This window comes from Carassius gibelio, chromosome A9 (assembly GCF_023724105.1).
Source record: "Carassius gibelio isolate Cgi1373 ecotype wild population from Czech Republic chromosome A9, carGib1.2-hapl.c, whole genome shotgun sequence".
In the NCBI taxonomy this organism is placed as follows: Eukaryota; Metazoa; Chordata; class Actinopteri; order Cypriniformes; family Cyprinidae; genus Carassius; species Carassius gibelio.
The window spans coordinates 5874450-5897703 of NC_068379.1; the positions used below are offsets into that span (position 1 = coordinate 5874450).

A 23254-nucleotide genomic window follows, 5' to 3' on the forward strand; every position below is an offset into this window, starting at 1 on the left:
AATTTACAACATGATTTTACTGCTTTTTTTACACACTCAAATATTTAAAGAAGCACCTCCTCTTCTGATCTTTGGTCCTGTTTTAAATGAGATTAGGTTATATGATATTCCTAATGATTGCAAGACGAGGAAGAACTTGTCAGAGAGTTTTGTTTTGCAAAAGATGAAGTTTAGTGGTTTATGATTGCTGAGCAATGTCACAACTTTAGTTAACTGAACTGATGTGTGTTCACAGGTGTGTGTATGTGTTGACTATATTAATAAAGCCCATTTCAGTTTAATTATAAAAGAAAAACATAAATAAAACAGCATTAGCAAAACAGAATATTAAAAGCATAAACTTTATCATTTTAAATTTTAATTTAGTTTATGTACTAAAATTACTAAAACTAAAATGAATAAAAGCTAAATAGATATTTGTAAAACAAAGTCCATAAATGCATACATAGACATTAGCAAATGGTCACTTAATATACAGCCTAAATCGTCCCACTGGGAATTTATGGGATTTTTATTTATTTTATTTTATTTTGCATCCTAAAATGACTGAATGTACAAGTGTTAGTGACGGAAAGTAGTAGTAGTAACAATTTTGTGCAGTGATACTGATTATATCCAATGCATTTTAAATGTTATAAATAGGGCCGGGACTTTAACGCGTTAATTGAGATTAATTAATTACACAAAAACTCAAGTATCACCTCAACGCAAAACATATAGCAGCTAGCATGGACTTTACACTTTATGTTGAACTATGTATTATTTTGCTGGTGCAACAGTTTATGTTGAACTCTTTATTGTTTTGGCCAAGGTTATTGAGAGTTGGACTTAGTATGTTATGGCCTCTGAAGCAACAGAGAGATGTTTTCTAATAGTCAGTGTTTCCAATGTTCTGAATGTAATTGACAGTATTGTGTTTTACTTAAAAAACACTTTACAGAAGGTTTCAGCACCTATAAGCTACCTGAATTTCTGAAATGTACTATTTCTAAATTGTTTCTAAATATGCTATTGCTACACATCATGGCAAAAATTGCATTGGTCTGCTAGACTTGGTTGAACAAAAATAAACAATATTTTGTTACTTAAGCTTATGTATTCAGTCATTATTCAATGGTATACTATAAATCCATGTGAAAAAAAAATTACTTCTCACTGTTCTCAGGTCAAATATTTATATGCGATTAAAATGCGATTAATTTCGATTAATTAATTACAAAGCCTCTAATTAATTAGATTAATTTTTTTAATCGAGTCCCGGCCCTAGTTATAAAATATTTAATGTTTTTTCCATTGCAGCAATTATGTCATTGTCTGTTGTTTTGATATTTGCTTTTTATTTTAAGATGGTGTTTTAAGGGATTGCATTCACTATTCTTGTGGAAAAATTCTGGTAATAAGACTAAACTCTTCTTTAAATAATGCATTGCATGCATGCAAATACTGGATTTTAAGACGTCCAAACTAGTGTTTATCTGTTTGCCCCCTAAAGAGTTGCATCATATTCTTGATTTACTGTACAACAGTTCTCCTGATATCTTGCTGTTGTCATTATAACTGCAGTGTGTAAAGCAGGGTTGTGAAACCTGTGAGTACAAGTGAAAACTTGGCGCTGATGCAATGAAGGGGATTGTGGGCTTGCTGGGCCTCCTGTGGTCAGCAGCTATACAGCGTGTCTGACTGCACTGTCCTGGTCTCTGTGTGGGTCTGCTGGTGAACACAGTTGCCTCTCAGCAGCCAGGCTGGGACATTTCATTACAGAAACAACCTCAAAACACAGGCATTCTTCACATTCCAGCCTGGGCAACTGCTCTGCCCACCGGGCCACTAGAAAGGGCACCGGGCCGCTGCTCCAAGACATGGACCAGAACGCATGTCTGGATGAAATACACCAGATCTCTCACTGGACAGTACTGGATGTGTCCAAAGCTAAAGGCAGCTGCCTTTCTTCCTCACTGCACAGACTGTCAATGACTAGCCAGCATTTGCCTTAATAATCTCTTTAGCTGGAAGTCATTATTGTTCTGCATTAAGTGAAATTGTATAAAAAGCTTAAATTAGAGGCTTGCCCCACTTCTACCTTGCCCTATTTATCAATGATGACCCATTTGCTTTGATGTGATGTGCGTCATTATTCTTTCAGAATGTAATGCTTGTGTAGATACAATGATCCCAAAAAGCACAAAAGATGAAAATGAAGTTTTCAGGTGCCACTTGGTTTGGTATGATAGTCATGTATATTTTTGGCCACTTCACACTTGTCACTTCATGCATTTTCTCAGATCAGATAACTATCAGATTTTAAAACTGCTCCATTTACACTTGGCCACACAAGTGCATCTTAGCAGAACAAATCTAACTCTGATCTCCAGTTCTGACGCTTTAAGCAAATTCAGTGGAGCTGATTAATCGTCAGCACATGTATTTATCATCATCTGGTTTCAAGATCAAAGTCCACAACAGTTGAAAAAGCATCATCAGCACTGGTGAAAGAATTTAGTGTTCATCACTTGACAAGATGAGTGTGTGTTGAACATGCAAAGATGCCTGCAGACGGATGATGTGATGCTGAACAGCGAATTTCATTTGCATCAGTTTGAATATGCTGAAAACAGATGCTCATCTCAGACATAAACATTACATTAAATTTTCTAGTTAAAGATTTGTCAGATTACACAGCAATGGTATCCATCTGTCTGTATGTCTGTCTGTGTGTCTGTAATGTCAATAGTGATTTGTGATAGTGTGCGTGTGTCTCATCTTTGTTCTGTTAAATCCTGGCTAATCTGATGCCACGTTGCACACACACACACACACACACACCTCCTCATCTTAAACAGAACTGTCACTGGTCTTCCCTAGAGATGGGAAGTGACATTTTTTCCCACCACTGTCCCAGTGCTTCCCTCTCCTTCAGACTAAACACAGGAAAACGTCAAATCTCAGAGAATGCAATGGTTGGGCAGTGTATACAGAGCACAAGTCTTGTACAGACATCTAAAATGATTTATCAATCATCAATTTTCTCTAGTTCAATTCCATTCCAGTTTATTTGTAAAGCGTTTTTTACCATACAAATCATTGCCAAGCAGCTTTACAGAAAATTAAGCTTTACATTACATTTACATTAAAACAAAGCTTATATGTGGTGACTGTCAGTTTTTTACGTTTTTAAGTTTTAGTCTTAAAATGCATCTGGCATCTTCCTGGTGTGGCATTTCTGAACATGTTATTGCCAAACATAGTCCATCTCTACAAGCCACGTTCATCCTGAGCATCTATAAGCCATCTGTCTCCCTAATACACACACACACATTTAAAATGATGAAAATGCATGTTCTTATAACATATTGAGGCATATGTGTGTGTGTAGGTGTCAAAAGCGCTTTTTAGTATAATCTTACACTCACAGAAAAGTTCTAGTTTCTTAACTACCTGCATTAAAAGAGCAGTCACACACACACACACACACACACAAACACTGACTCAGACATACAGTAGCACGGACTCATGATCTGTTTGAAATGATGTTATGTCTTTGAATATTTAGACTGGAGGAATTTGTCTTTGTTGTGTTGGAACAAATGCAGACTTGAAGTGAAGATGCTGACTCTCGTGATCTTTATCATTGGGTTCTTGTAATCTCTCTGATCTATTTAAAAGGGAAAGCTGACAGACATTATACGTATTTAAAGAGTGCTGGATTTACACCAATAGTTTGTTCAACAGTGAATTGGTTTTCTTTCTTCAGCAGAACACAAAAGGGGATATTTTGACCACAGCCTGGATTGCCTTGGCATAGAAAGGTCAAATTATCTGATATTTTAAGAGATTTCACAAAGTCATGAGGGTCTGCAGAGTTTGCGCTCTATTATATAAGTTCCTGTTTCTATCTCAATTCTCCTGCATTTTTCTGCAATTAGTTAAAAATAATAATAACATCAGTCATACAGTTTTGAAATGTCATGAGGGTGACTGATTAAAGTTTAAAGCATTTCAAGATTTCACACAGGGCACAACTTTCCTCTTGCTTGTTCCAAATGCTCTGTTTATTTTAACTGTTCCTTTCAGTGTGACTTGGCAAAACATTTCTACCCATCCCCTACAAGTGTACTTCCTTTCAGTGTGCAGTTTAAAACAGGAAGTGTCATAAAAAGCTAAGTGACTACACGTTTGTTGACCTGTCATGACCTTGCCTGGTCAAAGCATGCATGATCATTGCATAATGAGAAATGGCCTTTATATTAGTAGGAGGCAAAGGAACATTCTGGAACCCTAAGTCTCTGTTTTCTCACAGTCCATCATTAAAAGAGTCCAGCTGTGTTGCTATCTCTCCTAAAGACACAATCACACTTCAAAGTGTGATGTATCATGTGATAACTATCTATGATTTAGCATTTTTGTGCTCCACTTAGATGTTTTCCTTCCATCTTCCTGGAGTTCTATCATTTAAAATGTAAAGGGAAACAAACGTTGGTATTGTTAGTCAGTTTGCGGCTTGTGTCCTGCCAGCTCTGCATGAGAATCAACATTCAGTTTTCAGACATGATCCATTGTTTCCTGTGATTGTGATTCCAGAATAAATACATTTTTGACTTATTAAAAAGTCAGTGGAAGCACACCTTTTCCTTGGAAATGGGGCACTTCCTTTGTAGATGTCTCTAGATAGGTAAATCTATCCTGAATTTGGTATATAACCATTTGACTTGTTGTGTGTCTCATATGCCAGTTTTCTCATTGCTTTAGCAATAAGATGAAGAACAAATGTATATAATATTTCAACAAAGATCTGGTTTTGAAAGCATCTTTTGATTTCAGATCACCATTCAGAGAGAAAGTGGCCTAGATGTCAGCTCCCCCAAACACGGCAAGATTGACCCCAAAAATGCCCCTCATGTAGGGGGGAACCAGTGGGCTGGAGGCACAGGTACAGTAAATCACATCCCATTGCACTGTGAATCAAAAGGTCAATCCCAAAACTTGTTTTTCCACCTTGAATTCCAAAAAAATTAAATAAAAATACAGACCTGTAGAATCTAAGTTCATCATAATAATGAGTATCACACTCCTTTAAGAATATTTATATGAACCTTGAGTTTTTAAGTCTCCACAAGTAGGTTTTTTTTTTTGCATTTGCATTTGCTTCCATCATTCATCAAAAAGTACATCACTCACATTGCAACTCAACATAATCCGTGTATGTTTGTGTAGGAGGCAGAGATACAGCGGGTCTTGGAGGGAAGGGAGGCCCTTATCGTCTGGATGCTGGACACAAAGTTTACCAGATTTCTCAGGCGGAGAAAGACGCTGTGCCCGATGAGGTGAAGAGAGCAGCACGGGAGATGGGGGAGAAGGCTTTTAAGCAGAGGTACACCCATCTGTCTCTCTCATTCATCACTCACTCAGTTCCAACCCTCACAGCTTTCTCCAAAAAGCCTACACTTGACCCTGTGTGACCTTTACCCTCTGCTCTGAGTGCTTGTTAATCTCTAGCTATTCTGCAGTGCTCACTCAACAAAGCTCAGAAACACTCTGTCCTTTTAATAGCATATGAATATATTTTTGTGTGAGGCTGTTTTATAATGTACTGAGCTGCCTGAGTATGCAGTATATGCAATAGGAATGAATATATCCTTTGATAAAAATGCAATCCCATAATGCATTGCATTGAGCTCAGTGGAAAAAAACAACAACTGATGCATGATGGTTGTTATAGTAATTAAAACCTTTTTTTTTTTACCTGAGAGTACAGAAATGCTCAAGTTTTTGTTTTTGATTCAGTTAACCTTGAATAATATTAGGAGAGGACAAACACTAGGTAAGTGAAGAATATGAATAAGAAAATCCATAGTAATGCTTAACGCTATTGAATTCATTTTCTCTCAGATAGTTTGTCCTCTTTGTGCTGCACATTTTTGTGATCTGCATGCTATCTGTCACATTCACAATATTTCATTCTCAGCAGAGATGGCTTCTGTCAGGGGTTTCCACAGGAAGAGAAACTTTTTTTTTACCTTTTTTGCAAGTGTGTGTTACACCCGACAAACCACCATTAATTTGGAAAACAAATTTTTCAATATTGCTGAACTATAATATATAAGAAAAGCATCATTACTCCAGTCTTCAGTGTCACATGATCCTTCAGAAATCATTCTAGTATACTGATTTGCTTCTCAAGAAACATTTGTTATTATTATCAGTGTTGAAAACTGTTTAATATATTTGTGGAAACCGTGATCAATTATTTTTTTCAGGATTGCTTCATGAATAGAATGTTCAAAAGAACACCATTATGTGAAATTGAAATCTTCTTTAACATTTTAAATTATACCATTTTTTTTTTTTTACCAAATTATAGCAATCCTTGCTGAATGAAAGCATTAAAGCACTTTTCACTCTCATTCATGCCATGGCCACGCTGGTCAGCTCTCTCTCCATCTCCGCTCTGTGGACAGGTTTGGAATTCAGGAGAAAATAGAAGCAGCAGTCTGTCCTCTCTCCAATAGCACTGTGCAAAGAATGTGAGCTTCAGAGGCCAGACAGGAAACCCACAGCCTGTGTGTGTGAGAGAGAGAAAGAGAAGCACAGCTGGAAGAAGGAGAATGATAATACCATGAGCTAGAAGAGTGCGCTCCTTATGTGCTGCATTATGTTGTAGAACAGAATCAATCTAGTGGCACTATTTTCTTTTTGATCTCGGTACTGCTGGAGAGGTGAGGGATGATTTCGTCTGAAAGGAAACAACACAGTGTGACAGTATTTTGAGATGGGGCTTCAGATCATGCTGTCTGGTCTGATCTCATGCCTGATAGTGTCAGTGTGTGAGCGTACCTGAGATCTGTGTGACGCTACAGTCTAGACACTCTTCACACTCTTGTTTCTTGTTTCATGACATCAAATGCCTCTCTAACACACACACACACACACACGCATATATATATATATATATATATATATATATATATATGTATATATATATATATATATATATATATATATATATATATGTAATTTATATACAGTGGCTTTGGCTTTCCCAACCAATGGTTGTTCAACCTATTTGAAAACAATAATTTTTATTTGCAGTTCTGGCACAGTTTGTCAGATTACAGATGTTATCCTCAAGAAAAAATAATAAAATTAAGCTTAACCCCTCCTAATTATCATTATTTTAATGCAAAATGTGAAATGCAAAAAAAAAAAGATATAATATAAAATTAAAGTATAAACAATATATTATTCAATTATGGGGACGTAAAGGAAAAGAAAGGAAAGGAAAAATGTCCAGGCTCATTAAAGCAGGAAAACTAAAAATTTTAGAAATATATATATATATATATATATATATATATATATATATATATATATATATATATATATATATGTGTGTGTGTGTGTGTGTGTGTGTGTGTGTGTGTGTGTGTGTGTGTGTGTGTGTGTCCTTACAATACAAGACTGAGGGACCCACTAGCGCTTAAAAGTAGTTAAATTAATAAATTATTATTAATATTTTAAAATAATCGAATTATAATATAAAATGAGACACTAAAAAATGATTTCCCCCTTTATTTGCTATAATTCCAAAAGAAAATATCTTAATATTTTAATGTTAGGATTCATTAAAGGTAATATCTTAGCTCAAATGGGAGCGAGAGAGAGGATGCTTTTTAAATATTATATTGGACATCTAGAGGCCTTTGAAAGTTTGAGAACCACTGAATTTTTTTTTTCAAAGTTTTTTTTCCTCTATATTTATATCTATTTATATTTATGTATGTAAAATGTGAGCTGGACATTCATGCAGAGATCCTCGTGGGTGACTAGTGACCTGGCAAAGCTCTTATACTCACACGGACGAGGCTGACTGGGCTTTAAAGAACGTACTGTAGGTGTTTGTTGTGCGCGTGTGTGTGTGTGTGTGTGGTGCATGTCATGGAGCTGTAGGGACTTGCCCTGAGAGAAATGTTTATCCTACACCTCCTACTCTCAAGTGTGCATTATTCTCTTTCTTGACAGAACCTGTTGATCAATTTCCTCTTGAATCTTCCTGACCCAGAACACTCCTTAAAGACTTCATACACATTGTTCACAAGTTTAAACACCTCAGGGCAAGAACCCTAATGAAAAGAGATTTTCTGAAGAAATTGTTAATAGCTCTTACCAGTATAAAACTCAAAGCCAAGATGCTAGAAGAATGCGAATGGTTAAAGTTTTTCGTCGGGGATCCCCCAGTTAAATTCACATTCCAGTTGCTTAATATCACCTTATTGGTGTTGCTTCAACCCACGGACATGAAAAACAACCCTTGCACAGTTAGTAACTGTAAGCTACAGATTGTGTTTCTGTGTTTAATGTGTTCCCTTTTTATTTCAGGCTCAAAGAAATTGAGATGAGTGAGTATGACGCCACCACGTATGAGCGTTTCTCAGGAGCGGTCAGACGACAGGTCCAGTCGCTCCGCATCATTCTGGACAGTCTGCAGGTAAACACCTCTTCAGGGTTTGCATTGACTAGTCCAGCGATTCCCAAACATTATCATGCTAGTACTCGCAGTAGTCAGCAGTAAAGAATTTTATATTGAAAGAGACTGAAACAGTGTTATTTTTATAATTCAGGTTATTTTTGCTTTCAACAACAGCTTGTGAGTCTTAGTTAACAAATTATGTGAGCAGCGCTGTCATCAGAAATCACCCTTAACAGATGAAAGGACAGTACGACAAAGATATCGCTTTCCTCAGAGGTCATTCAAACTAATGTTTTATTGTGAATATGAGATTGAGCTGAAGAATGAATGCTGTATCAGATGCAGGCAATCACACTAGCTCAGTCCGTCTCTGTCATAATACTCATAATGCAGTAATACAACAAGCTTTCAATGAAGCAACTCAACATTACTTCGTTTTCAACTTTCATTGTGATGTTTTCAACTTAGGAGGCTTGAGATCAGCTGTTTAACTGTCAAACTGTGATTTGAATCTGTGGCGGAAGGAAGTAGTTCTATGCAAAAGAGGGATTTTAAAGACACTCTGTTGTTGTTCCTTATTCTTTTACACACTTGTCCCATCACACTGTTGTATAAACGCAATATCACACTCGTAGGATATATACAGTGCCTTCCATAAGTATTGGGACAGTAAAGGCACAATTGTTTTACCAACTAAGATCAGCACTTTTAGATGACGTAAGCATAAGAATTGGGAGAGTTGACTCATAGGTTTTTCTAAGTGATCAGCTATGTCCTGTTGCATTAATTGTTCAGATATTAAAAGCAGGGAATGTGATGTATCAGTTATAGCCATTGCTTCTGCATTCTGAGTCTTGCATTTGATGACGACACGCAAACCAGGATGAAGATGAGGGAGCTGACTCTTGAGAGACAAGCAAGCGTTTTGGATGCTAAAAGAAAAGAGGAACTCAATTATCAAACAACTAAATTAACTATATAAAAAACAAGGGGCATGGAGAAATCAACAGATGGGAATTAAAACGACCTGGTCAGCTGAGAAAAAAACAACAGCTGGTGATGACAAAATCATAAAAGATGTGAAAAAGAACCCTAAAATAAGTGTCTGGAAAATCACCAACAACCTCCAGAAAGCTGGAGTGATTGTCTGACAATCTACTGTCCGCAGGAGACCTACACGGCAGAATTACAGAGGCTACACAGCAAGAAACAAACCTATGATCAGCAGCAAACACAGAAAGGCAAGATTAGAGTTTGCAAAAAAGAACTAAGTTGAGCCAGTAGAGTTTTGGAATAGAGTTTCATGGACAGATGAGACGAAGGTTATCTATTATTGGGAACGCAAAAGTGTGGAGAAAAAAGAAGTGCAAATGATCCTAAGCATACAACCTCATCTGTGAAGCATGGTGGAGGTGGTGTCATGACATGGGCAGGACTCAACAAATGATGGTGATAGCAGAATGAATGCAGATGTTTACAAAAACATCTTGGCTACCAATGTTCATGAAAATGCCACAAGACTCATCAGAAAGTGCTTCATATTGCAACAGGAAAATGACAGAAACATCCTGCAAGTTCAGTCAAGTCGAGTTTATCAGGGCAAAGAAATGAAAGGTCTGAGATTGGCCCAATCAGTCTCCAGATTTAAATCCTATTGAAGATGAATTTCACCAGCTAAAGAGGAGAGGAGTCTAAATGCAGAAACTTCCCAAAACAAGCAACAGTAGAAATGCTGTATTAAAGGCTTGGAAAAGCATTTCAATGGATGAAACCAAGAATTTGGGGATGTCTATGGGTGGCAAACTCACTGCTGTCATTGCATGCAAGGGATTCGCAACTAAATATTAGCTTTTAAACTTTTACATTTGCTTTAAGTTCAGCTGTCCCAATTATTATGCTCTCATCAGAATGGGCAATGAAACCTGAAAAGTGCTGTCATTTTTATTTGGTAAAACTTGAATGTTTTGAAACAGCTAATAATAAAATGTGACAATCTGTTTTGGCTCGTATTCATCTTTTAATCATATTTGCAAATGTCTTGACTCCTCATTTTGTCTTTACTGTTCCAATACTTATGGAGGCATTGTGTGTATATATATATATATATATATATATATATATATATACTGTATATATATAATTGGTCTAAATGAGTATTAGTGCAAGCTCTAGCTTGTCTATGTGCAGACATGAAGCCACACACAACCTCACAAATAGTTTTCCTTTAGCTTTTCAGCCAGCTCACGAGAGTCAGTATCCTGTTACTCCAAAAGAACATGTGCTGTTATTATTATTAGGCGCCCTGTTCTCCGATTGGTCTGTTGATATGGACCCATGCAGTCGTCATTCTGTATGGAAGGATGTCCGGTAGAGCGTCTGATCTTATTTGTTTGGGTGTGGGTGGACGGAGTACTGGAACATGGGTGGAGTTTCTCAGAAAATGCTGATTGAAGACCCGCTGGTTTCTCCGTCCATGTTGTAGAACGCAAGCAGCGGCGGCCCGATCTGATCTGAGATCTGTGCACACTCTGAGCTGAGTGCTCGTTTGGGTTCCCTATACTGTGTGGTCCAGATGAGCCAACTGACATCGCTCTGCACTGCTTCTGTCCTGAGAAGAGCGTAACCTCCACCTCACCCTCTGTTCACAGCTTGGGCCTGTTCCAGATAGTAATTAGGCCACTACCTGTTCATTTGCTCCTGTAAAGGTAGTGACACATACACCAACAGCCAGAGGTTAGAAACATCCACTCATTTCTGTATTATTATTATTTTCAAAATCTTGGAGTAATAGTAGAGTTTTCAACCAACCTAATGTTGTTGTTGTTGACTTATTATATTAACTTAAAATCTCAAGTGGATATGTTAGGTCAAAAGAGTTGGGCTGATAAAGAAAGTTGGGAATATGTGTCATACATGGAAGCCTCTATGTGCAGTGTTTGTTTGTGGGCAGGTTATTGTAACACAGTCAGTTCTGTCATCGTTCAGGTCTGAAGTCAGTGGAAGTAATGCCAGAAGTTGTGTGGAAATGGAGCATTAGAGCTCCTTCTAACACAGGCTTGAGATGTGACACAGAATAAAGCAGGTGATCTCATCCAATCAGTCAGCATCTGTGCTGTTTCTTCACCTCATGACTCTTTATTACTTCACACTTCTGTCTGAAACTTTTGCAAGAGTGTATGTGGTGCTTTCGTTATTACCTAGATTAATAATAGGTGTATGTCTGTGAATGTGTCTGTGTGCTTGCATGACTGTTTTCGTACGTGCTTGTGTTCATGTGTGTGTGTGTGTGTGTGTGTGTGTGTGTGTGTGTGGAGTGATGATTAGTGTTGGTTCATTGTTCTTCATGGAGATCTGACATGCTCGCTCATATAATGAGAGCCACATGTGGAAGTGCTTCTATGGGTGTTTGTTGATATTTGGATCCATGTTTGAAGCCGAGGAGGTCAAGGACCCGCTGGGGGTCATGGTCATGACTGAGATTAGCATGCTAGCTCTCAACTGAGATTGAAAAATTCAATATTACTTACATTCTGCAGTAACACTACAATAACGTTCCATTTGTCAACACTGATTAATAAAAAATACTTTCAAGCTTTTAGTAATCTTGGTGTTTGTGTTTCAGGCTAAAGGGAAGGAGAGGCAGTGGCTGAGGAACCAGGCTTTGGGCGAGCTGGACGATGCTAAGATCATTGATGGCCTGACAGGAGAGAAAGCCATTTATAAACGCAGAGGAGAGCTGGAGCCAGAGGTGAGGGCTCACATACGACAATACAAACACACATCAACACAAAGTCTCTCATTTTCAGCAAATAACCACTTAGATTTTCATCTGTTTCTCACATAAACAGTTGGCACAACATGAAAATTCACTTTTCTTTTAATTATTTTTGCATGTTTTATTGTTGTTACTAATCTCATTGTAAATGATTCATTCCTGTGTTCATTTAGAATAATTATTTATGTTATGTGTGTGTGTGTGTATGTGTGTGTGTGTATATATATATATATATATATATATAGTATTATGTTTCTTTTATTTTAGTTTACTACATTGTTAGACTACATGAAACAAAATATAGTTTTTCTCTTTTTTCCAATAGTTTAAAGGTGCTGTATGTCATATTTTTGAATGTACCGAAGCATAAAAATACCATACGTTTGCAGACATTTAAAAAAAACGTTAAGTTCACACACTTTGTTTTCACAAGGTGAACAAATACTGTCTGAATGTTATTTTCCAGGTGAACTAGATGTAGCATTATTATTTATTAGATTTCCTGATGTTTGACTAACAATTTTCTTCCTTTTATGCATGTTGTTTCTTCTTCTGGTAATCATGAATGCCAGTTTAACAGACTGTCACAGCAAGAAGGTCACATAATATTTAGAGTTTCCCATAAGCCCTCATTTAAAATCTGCTTTCTGAATTGATTGTAATAACTTCAATATATTATGTGGCTCCTGTATAATCCATTAAAAACCTCAGTCCTGGCAAGCAAAATGCTGCAATTAAAGCCACCACACGGTGACTGTAAACGATTTTCCTAATTAAATATTTGTCTGGTCATTTGAGTCTGGATGTGTGGATGATTTATGTGTTTTTCCTCTGGTCTGGCTGTAGTTGGGGACTCCTCAGCAGAAGCCGAAGCGTTTACGTCTGCTAGCAGATGTTTCTGGCAGCATGTATCGCTTTAATGGCGTGGACGGCCGTCTGGAGCGCTCCATGGAGGCCGTGTGTATGGTGATGGAGGCCCTTGAGAACTACGAGCACAAGTTTAAGGTGAGATTTGACAATCAGTCAACGTTTTTCAGGCTTGAGAGAAAAAATCCATCCAAGATAGTGGACACAAGCAATCAAATAAGTTCAAAAGTTTGAGGTCAGTAGGATTTTGTGATGTTTTGGATGAAAGGTTTAATCCTCACCAAGGTTGCATTTCATTGATACAATAAAAGCAGAAATATTATGATGATAACTTTTGTATTTGACTATATTTTAAAATCTAATATACTGATTTTACTGCCCCCAAGAAACATTTCTTCTTATTATTGTTGAAAACATTTGTACTGTGTAATATTTTTGATCAAACCTTGACAGATTTTTTGGTCCCACTTTATATTAGGTGGCCTTAACTACTGTGTATTTACATAAATAAATAAGTACAATGTACTTATTGTGCTCATATTGTGTTGTAAAACACTTTTGCTGCTATTGAGGTGGGATAGGGGTAAGGTTAGGGAGAGGGTTGGTAGTATGGGTAAGTTTAAGGGGGGTTAAGGTGTAAAGTATGGGTCATTGGTGTAATTATAAATGTAATTACAGAAATTAAATACAGATGTAATTACATGTAGTTTTTTTATATACATAAGTACAATGTAAAAACATGTATGTACACAATAAGTACATTGTACTAAATTATTAATTAAAATGTAAGTACATAGTAGTTAAGGCCACTTAATATAAAGTGGGTCCGATTTTATTAATGATTCTTGTGTTGAATATCTCAAAACAACAGCATTTATTTGAAATAGACATCTTGTTACTTTAAAAGTATCTTTACTGTCACTTTTGATCAATTTAATGCATTACAAAAAAAACAAATAATGGAAAATGTAATCTTAAAACAATTCAGGCCCAATTAAATTGAGTATTTCATTCCGTATTAATGCATGTGATTTATTTTGTGCTTTTTAGAATTGCTATTAGCTTTGCAACATATATATATATATATATATATATATATATATATATATATATATATATATATATATATATATTAGGGCTGGGCAAGTTAACGCATTTTTATCGTGTTAACGAATTAATTGATTAACGCCGATAATTATCGCAAGTTAATGTTTTTTTTTATTATTATGAAAGTCCGTTGCTCACTGTCTCTGAATACACATACAGACAAATCATGGGTCACAGGAGGGGATGCTCCCGATCAAATTATTTAGGCTAATCATCAGCATTCAGAAACCAGTGTCCACTGTTATTTTTAACAGAAAAGAATGCAACGAGCTCGTAATCATGACTTCATAAATGGGAAAAAGGAAGTTTCTAATAGCACGTGAAGACAGTAAATAAGTGCTTGCTCAGCTCAGTGGAGTGCATTGTTTTGTTAACTTTGTGGTTTATTATTTCGAGTCGTATGAGACACGGTAACACACAGCCCTCTCACAAAATCTTTTGCCACTCAGAAATATTCACACAATCATGCATAGGCTACCCAGACACTGCTTGCTGTCAGGGTATGTATATATATATATCTTCTTTTTCTTTTCTTTTTTTCAGCTAGTCAGGTTGGGACCAGTTTAAACTAAAATAAGTTTACAAGCTCAGTCATTTATGGTTCCATCTGAGTGAAGATGCTGCCTTAGAAGACTAGACTACTTAGCAAGGTGTCTCACAAGATTTTGGGACATTTGAAATACATTCACACCACTGCTCATTCAATCTAATTTTGATGGCCATCTCATCTTGAGTGGCCCACAGAGTTTAAATATATTCACAAGACCTTGATATTTCACAATCTTCTCACCACAAATGCAATAAGAAATCGTGAAATCTGTTTACGATAAACCTTCTCCAGGCAACACGCCATGGAAACAGCCCTTCTGTTGACGTCCTCAAACAGAGAAAGTCTTGGGCCGATCTGATGAGTAATAGGGATGTCCCCACCACACGTGCTGACACACTGTTATGGAGATCGCCATGGCAGTGAGGATGATGTAAGGTGGTGGTGGTTTATGCAGCTCTCTGGGACGCATCTGTCTCAGTCTTTCTCTCTTTTTCTCTGTCCGTCTGAGCTGCTGGCAGACGCTCTGGAGGCATTGAATCACAGTTCTTGTTGGGAGCTGCTCGCAGATTTATAGTGCCTGCTCAAAAGATGATCTGTTATCTCCATCACGGGGAGTTTGGGTGAGGAAGACAGTGGAAGATATGTCAATGGCTCACATTATCCTGCTTTACATTGTCAGTGGGTATCTCCTCAACCAACACAAACAGTTGCTGACCCCAACAGTAGTGTATATATTTTAGCTATACTGCCCAGTCCTAGTCAGAACTCAGTTGCTGTAGAGTGTAAAAGCTGGTGACAAAGATGAACACCGTGGCAGTGATATGTGAGATGGTAAGTATGTTCGTGTGTGTGTGTGTGTGTGTGTGTGAGCTGCTAGACTTTATGGCCCCACGTTAGCTGTTGAACGGCTCATCCAGCTGGCTTTTCATATATCTGTTTCTCTGTGACACTTACATAATCTGAGTTACATAAAAGTGCATCAGATAACTCATTACTCTGTGTCTTAGTAACCATAACTTTGACAATCAACAGAGTCTGGCCCACACTGATGCTTTTTCTGGTCAAGAACTTTTCAAATGCTGTAGACGGTTTAAACCAGTCCACTCTTGATTTTAGATATTGTGTAAAGTTTTTCCAAAGTATTTAACTTCTGCAACCGTGATGTAGTTTACATCAGTATGTGCTTGAGGCTGAGACTACTGTACCCTTGATAACAGACAAAAGTTTGCAGAAAACGAAATTAAATTTGATGCATTTTAGATTGTGGGTGCATTAAACTGCTGCATTGTTGGCAAAGACACTCGCTCACTGAGCTGGATAAAAGATTATTCATGATGTGTTAATACAGTGTTTTCTTTATGATGGATGCCAAACAGAAACTGCCGTGCAGTTATCTGAAAAACCCTTATCCAATATTGTGGAATGTGTCTTTTTGTTTTGTTTTGCATCATTGACACATCTCAGATAACCACAATGACAAAAATACCCTAAGGTACACTAATAATAATCGTTTCCTGGAGAGTGTGTGTTTCTGCTTCGATGTTTGTCTGCTTGTTATGTTCTTAACCCTTCTCCTCCTTCCTGTTTATTTCCTCTGTAGTACGATATTATGGGACACTCTGGAGACGGGTTTGATGTGGAACTGGTCAGATGTGACAAAGTGCCCAAGAACAACAAGGAGAGACTGAAGGTTTTGAAGGTACAGTAATGCTTCTGTAATGCAGCGGTGACCTCATTTCCCGTTTTTGTTTTCACATCTTATGAATTCACTTGTGCTGACGTAGTAGCCGGCATTTCTCCTAGAATTCCTCCTATTGTCTTATGTGAGCACATCAGGAAGAAAGTCGAGCATGAATTCTCACACATGAGACTGCAGGGATGGTCTCTGGGATCCACTGACGCACGACTGCAGCCAGATTGGGGCCTTCAAAACTGAAACGATCGCATTTCTTCCCAAAGCAAAGTTCTACTAGTAATATTTCAGTCCCTGGTTTGGCAAACTCATATTTTTACACTTGGCACTGCCAAGATGACGCAAAGTGAACTGACTTGCCTTAAAGCCACAAGCACACAAGATTGTAGGCCTTGTATTAAAATTGAAAGTAATGCATGATAAAAAGCCACACATCATTATCAATTTGCAAAAAAACTGGGCATGCACTGTTCTACAATGGAAACACATTTACAGAATACATTTTTTTTTATATAAAGCATAACTGGTCTAATCAGTTGAGCAATCTCATTGCCCAGCATCTGAAATATTTGGTTTAGTCATTCTGAAATGCTTGAGCAGAAATATGTCACCAAAATGGTTTAGTATAATTGCATCCCAGAACTGTTTTACATTAATCTATTCCCAAAGATCAGAAATCCACCTCTGAATGAACAGTAACTTAAAGTTTATTGCGTTTTGTCTGCGTGCTCTTGGGGCACAAGTAATTATGTACCAATAAAAAGTTGCAGTGTCTTCTCCGATTTGTCTTACAGATATATGCCGGCAGTTTACTAATGAAAGATTGCAGTAGTTGAGTAAAGCTCAAAGTATACTTCAGTTTTGACAAACTAAACTAGCGTACAAGCCAAATACATTATCTTTCAGCGTATACTCCTTTAGATAACGTGCACAGACGCAGGCTGTCGACACGTGCACTAGAAATTTTCATCCTTGTGTCACGATTTCTCTGCAGAATTGTGAGAAGTGATGATTTCTAATCTTTTAAACCTTCATGTTGTGTTCTGGCCATATTGACCCAGAGAGGTTCAGCAAATTAGTCAAAAAAAAAAATTAGTGCAAAGGGTTTGTGTGAGTTTAGCACACAGCGTACACAACGTTAGCAAGATCAGGTTGCACGCATACACTGTTGACAAACTTTACAAATCACGTACACTACAGTATGCATACAGTGCACATTTAAACTACTCTCCACAACTATTTTGGCTCTATTTCCCATGAATCTGCAAAAATGACTTCAAACCCTTTCTCAATGTTGTTTAATGAGATGTTGTCCAGAATCAACTTCCATGTGTGAGTTGTGTGGCGCCAGTCACCCACCCTACAGGAAGTGCACTAAAAACAAACTGTTTAGCATATGGGCTTTGCAGTCTCTGAACATGCATTATAACCACTTCTCTGCTGCACGCCACTGTTCCAGACCATGCATGCCCACTCACAGTTCTGCATGAGCGGAGACTACACGCTGGAGGGCACAGAACATGCCGTGAAGGAGCTGGCACGAGAAGAAGCTGACGAGCATTTCGTCATCGTGCTGAGCGACGCCAACCTGGAGCGCTACGGCATCAGCCCCGACCGGTTCGCACGCGCCCTCACCAGTAACCCGCAGGTCAATGCCTTCGCCATCTTCATCGGTTCCCTGGGAGACCAGGCGGACAGGTGAGGTTGATGTCCCAGCGCAGGTTGTGTGTAAAACCTTAGCGTGCTTGGTTAAAGCGTAAGCTTGGATTAGAATTGGTCAGTGCCATTTTAGCAGAAGTTCACTCAAAGAAACAAGGTCCATTTCAGTACTAATTCCAGTCTTGAATGTTTAGGGCGGCACTATAAAGCATGATGTCTTTGAAATGTAATTAGCATTGCCTTTCTGTCATCACTTAGCTGTGGCCTGTGTGATTTGTAAGTCCTTTCTCCAATAAATTACGAAAGACTATAGGTTCATGTACAGCTATCTTTAGTGCGTTGTTCATCTTATTTGGTGAATTGTGTGGGTCTTGACTCACAGAGGGCACATAAGGAGAGCTTGGAGGCATGCGGAAGGCGCCACTGTGGTGGTCTTTTCATGGTCTCCGTGATTTAAAGAGCTGTCCTCTCTGAACATGTGCCTTCTTTTTAAAGAGACTAAATGACAGTAATGAATGATTAGTGAGGAGGGAGGGGTGGCAGCTAAGTGAAAGGACCCTCTTAACCAACAGGCTTTTCCCAAGACCCCGTATCTTATCAAAGCCCCACTGTGAATGACAGCCATTGTTCCTCCTATGGGGAAATAGGAACTGGGGAGGAAAAGCTCGTTTGCATTGCTAATGTTTGATGTGGGGGCTCTTTCTCTCTCTCTCTGTCTCCGACATCCAGGCTCCAGAGGACTCTGCCGGCCGGACGATCTTTTGTGGCCATGGACACCAAGCAGATCCCTCAAATCCTTCAGCAGATCTTCACATCCACCATGCTGTCCAGTGCCTGAGAGGACTCCATTTGGGCGAATTGGGTCGAACCTGCTACGTCACTGATGACACACTGTGATCTCTGAGTCTAGGTGTAACAGGTCAAATCTCATGATAAAAACCAGGGTTACATTTCACTGGAAGATCAAACGAATTTTCATGGTCATTTTCCTTGTGAATGACAGTAATTCGAATCCCCATTCAGATTAAATAGAATTACATAAAGATAAAAAGTAAAATGGCCATAACAGTAAAAATAAAAAAAGTAAAACATTGCTGATGTTTGTAAATGCTGATTTAAAAAAATAATAATTACAATATTGTATATTGTTAATATTGAATACAAAGAAAGCAATGGCAGTAATTAGAATTCAGATTGGTAATAAATGGAATTACAAAAATATATATATTTAAAGTAAAATTTTCATAAACAGTAAAAATAAAATACAACTTTTTTAAAAAACAATGTATGCTAATTTATAATATTTAATACAATAAAAAATCTGAATGGCATCAATCAGAAGCCCAATTGTGAAAAACTTAAAAGTAAAATATCCACTATAAAAAACATTATAGTTGTGAGAATTAGGAGAATGTGTTTATTGGTTGTTAAAATATTAATTATAATAAAAAAATCTAAACTTTTAAATCTTTCTAAATATTTTTTTGTGACCTGGACATGTCAGAAAAAACAAGGCCATTGACCTGTGTCCTCAGCACACCTTCAGTCTCAAGGGGCACAGTTTTGTGTATAGACTACACATACTACATACAAATCCATAGTAATTCTGTGATGTATCAGGACTGAACTCTATTATTCTAAAATATCTGATGAAAATAGTGATGGAAATTATTACTAGATGATATTTTAATTTTGACATTTAACATATTCTATGAGCTATTAACAATCACACATATGCCTGAACGTATCCAGGTTATGTTAAGACTGTTTCATCAGGTGAGTGCATTGATTTGATTGTGTGTTTAATAGTGCTGGGTGATATAGTCTGACTGTATTGAGTATATCTCGATATGTACTGTATGGATTTGCTCTGAAATCGTTTAAAAGAATAGATTCAAAATATTTAAAGTTGAAACTAATTTGGAACTCAAGGTAAATACATTAATTTAATATGCAATTTACATTATTGTAATGATATACTACATAATAATATTGTAAAATATGTAAAAAAAAATATATATTATTCACAACATTCACAAAGTTGCTTGAATAAAAACCACTAAAACATCCTTTGGGAATATTGTAAGTATTAAATATAGTATATTTGTTGCCTAGCTCTAGTGGTTAAGAGTGTATTATTAGAACATGAGGCGTGTCGCGTGAGTGTAACCTGTTTTGTTTTCAAGAGCCCTGTGTTGTGTAAGAGTTGGCACTCTTTCGTCAAGTTTGTTGGGATTTTCCCATTGTCCTCTAAACACTTCATTGTAAAGTGCACACATCCTGTAGCTTATGGAGACTGAGGAGAAAGAGAGAGAGAGAGTCAGCTGCACACCACTGCCACCACTGACTTCCTCGTAAATCTCTTTCTGTCCTTAGAAACCAGAACCTCAAGTGCAGTCCCACATCGCATTCATCAGCCGTCCCGTTACACACTCATCACTCTTTAATCAAATGAGCGCAAATGAAAATGTATTTGTGATCTGTGACAGGTCTGACAGAGCTGTGCGAAACTCTAAAGGAAAAACAACAGCTCACAGAAATAGCAGGCCAAAAGAACAGATAAATTTGCATTTTTTTCAGCACACAAAAATGAGGGTATTTCTACTGCAGAAATGTATAGTCTTCTGTGCATCCTGTGTTTATGAGTCAACTTGAGGCAGACATTTTGTTCTTGGACTTCCTGTCCTGACCTCTGCTCTTCCCATGTTAGCAGTGTTGAGCATGGAATGTCATGCACCTGACTGCTTCTGCTTGTTCACTGCTTGTGCAAACTCCTCTGAGATGCATGATTTCCAAGTACTCCATCTATGTCAACAGTTTTCCTCTTCCTGTCCGCTGGACCCGTTGACGCCCGGCCTGCCACCCGTCCCCTCACACTGAGCTGAGGAATCCAGCACCTGGCTCGTTACGCCACACTCCAGAGATGTTGACGAGGAGAAAGTGGCGCTGTAATTGATCAAATCTGACCAGTTGAACTTTGGCGAGCCAGCAAGTAGCAGGCGGACAACAATCTTTAATAGATCTTAGTCAGGGTGGCACCATCATTTTCCTGATTATCATACCGTTTGTTCAGCTGATGAAAAATTTTTTCTAAAGCCCCTTTCACACTGAGATTATGGATAATACACAGGTAATGTGTCCCAGCAGTTGTTTAGATTTTGCCCCTTTCACACTGCCAGTGATTACCCGGAATATGTGTGTGCGTTCACACACAACCCGTAAAGGCCTGTTTCAGGGTGTGACGTGTAATGTACGAGTCGAAAACGTTAGGCACGTTAACCTTTACTGAAGCTGGCGAACAATCTAGGAGTCAGCGCGGAAAGTGAGGAACTAACTGATCTCTGCTTCATTACATTTTGTACATTTTTTTCCGTCGCGAACGTTGATCTGCCTTCAAAACAACTGGTAAAAGAGTTACGCGATAACGTGCGTCATCACTACGACACACCCTTTACGGCATTGGTTCTGGCTTTTGTTCACACAGAGCTTGTTCTGGGACTGAACCTGGCAATGTTACTAGGTCCCCGACCCGGGATTGATCCCGGAATCAATCTCGGGACGTGTTTGCGTTCACAAAGAAGGTGGCCCGGCAATTTTCCGCGACCAACGTGCAGTGTGAAAGGGGCTTAAGACTCTAGACTAAAACTCAATAAAAACCACTTTAAACATCCGTTTTGAATTTTGTGATCTGATCTAAGATCTTTATACAGTACATGCCCCTCTAAAGACTGTAAGTCAATTCAGTATTTTGTCTACACTTATTTAAGGTCGTTTGCTTAAGTACTAGGTGTGTAAGGGAAGTAACAAGTAACATTTTAATTACATTTTGCTGAAATGAACTAAATGACTCGGAAAAAAGATTCATTCATTTTGCTGAACGTGACTAAAAAACACAGAGTCAGTAAAATGATTTGAACTTCCCATCACTACTACAAAGTTACACATAATATCCAAAGAACTAATCAGTCTAATTAAAAATGGACGGTTTCATTAACTATTTGTGTGCTGAGATTTTCTGCTTATTCGATTAACATGACATTAGCATTATCAATCGTGAGTCGAGCCTTTACACTAGCAGCAGTCATCATTTAAGAGGACTTTATTTCAGTTAGGCTGCGCAGGTAGGCTGGGTTTTGGAGCAGACCCTGTGGATCCACTGTGTTTGTGTGTGGTCAGAACACAGCCTGAGTGTTCACACATATGTAAATCACTTGAAAACATCTGCTGCCATTACATACTTTACTGGAATGGCATGTCAAGAGCCTAAGTGAATAAATGAATCCTCACACTTCATTCACCCACACAGGCCTCATTTACTACTCATCAGGACTAATTGTATTTTGTTACCGCCAACATGTCTTGTAAAAGCAATGTAAATGACTGACAATTACAGCCATTGAGGGTCATAATTTAAGTCTGACATTGACTTGTTTATTGCTGCTGAACGAGTATATTATTGTCTTCCTCATATCTTTTGATTTTGATGTGATCTATTTTGGATGTAGAATGGTGTAATGAATACGTTAACAGATTAAATGAACAATGTAGATCTATATTTGTCTGTAGAGTGTGTAAAGTTAACTCCTGCTGCTGACTGTTCGGTCATTTTTGCTTAGTTTTTGGTCAGTTAGTGAGAGGAGTTTTATGACACCAAGTAAACCTCAAAATATTTAGACTTTTGATTCAATGCCAGATTTAATACAAGGGACCAATCAGATTTTTGAAAAGTTTTTAAAAAGTCTTATGCTTACCAAGGCTACATTTATTCGAAGGAAGAAAAAATACTACAAATACAATAATTCTGTGAAATATTATTACCATTTAAAATAACTTTTCTGTTTGAATATATTTTAAAATGAAATGTATCCCTATGATGAATTTTTAGCATCATTACTCCAGTCTTCAGTGTCACAAGATCCTTCAGAAATCATTCAAATATGCTGATTTGATACTCAGGAATCATTTTAATTTGCCCCATGCTGTATAAAAGTATTAATTTCACACTGGCTAGAATAATTTTTTATATATATATGTGGCGTTTCTGCTGTGTGTCAGGTGCGCGACACCTGCTTCGCGTTTTCTGTGTCTTTACACACCAGAATCGTGCTTGACGCGGCGCTGGCGCGCTGCTGCTACTGT

At 37.7% G+C, this 23254-nt stretch overlaps 1 protein-coding gene across 1 annotated transcript in view; it reads left to right on the forward strand.

Annotated features, from left to right (window-relative positions):
- LOC128019522 (von Willebrand factor A domain-containing protein 8) overlaps positions 1 to 22668 on the forward strand; it is a 74417-nt gene extending 51749 nt beyond the window's left edge. The window contains exons 38-45 of the mRNA XM_052605539.1: positions 4819 to 4927; positions 5212 to 5368; positions 8374 to 8482; positions 12087 to 12212; positions 13086 to 13244; positions 16364 to 16462; positions 17916 to 18154; positions 18845 to 22668. Coding sequence (XP_052461499.1) covers positions 4819 to 4927; positions 5212 to 5368; positions 8374 to 8482; positions 12087 to 12212; positions 13086 to 13244; positions 16364 to 16462; positions 17916 to 18154; positions 18845 to 18953 — 1107 coding nt within the window. The 3' untranslated portion in view covers positions 18954 to 22668. The remainder of the gene's footprint in view (positions 1 to 4818; positions 4928 to 5211; positions 5369 to 8373; positions 8483 to 12086; positions 12213 to 13085; positions 13245 to 16363; positions 16463 to 17915; positions 18155 to 18844) is intronic.
- The last annotated feature ends 586 nt before the right edge of the window (positions 22669 to 23254 follow it).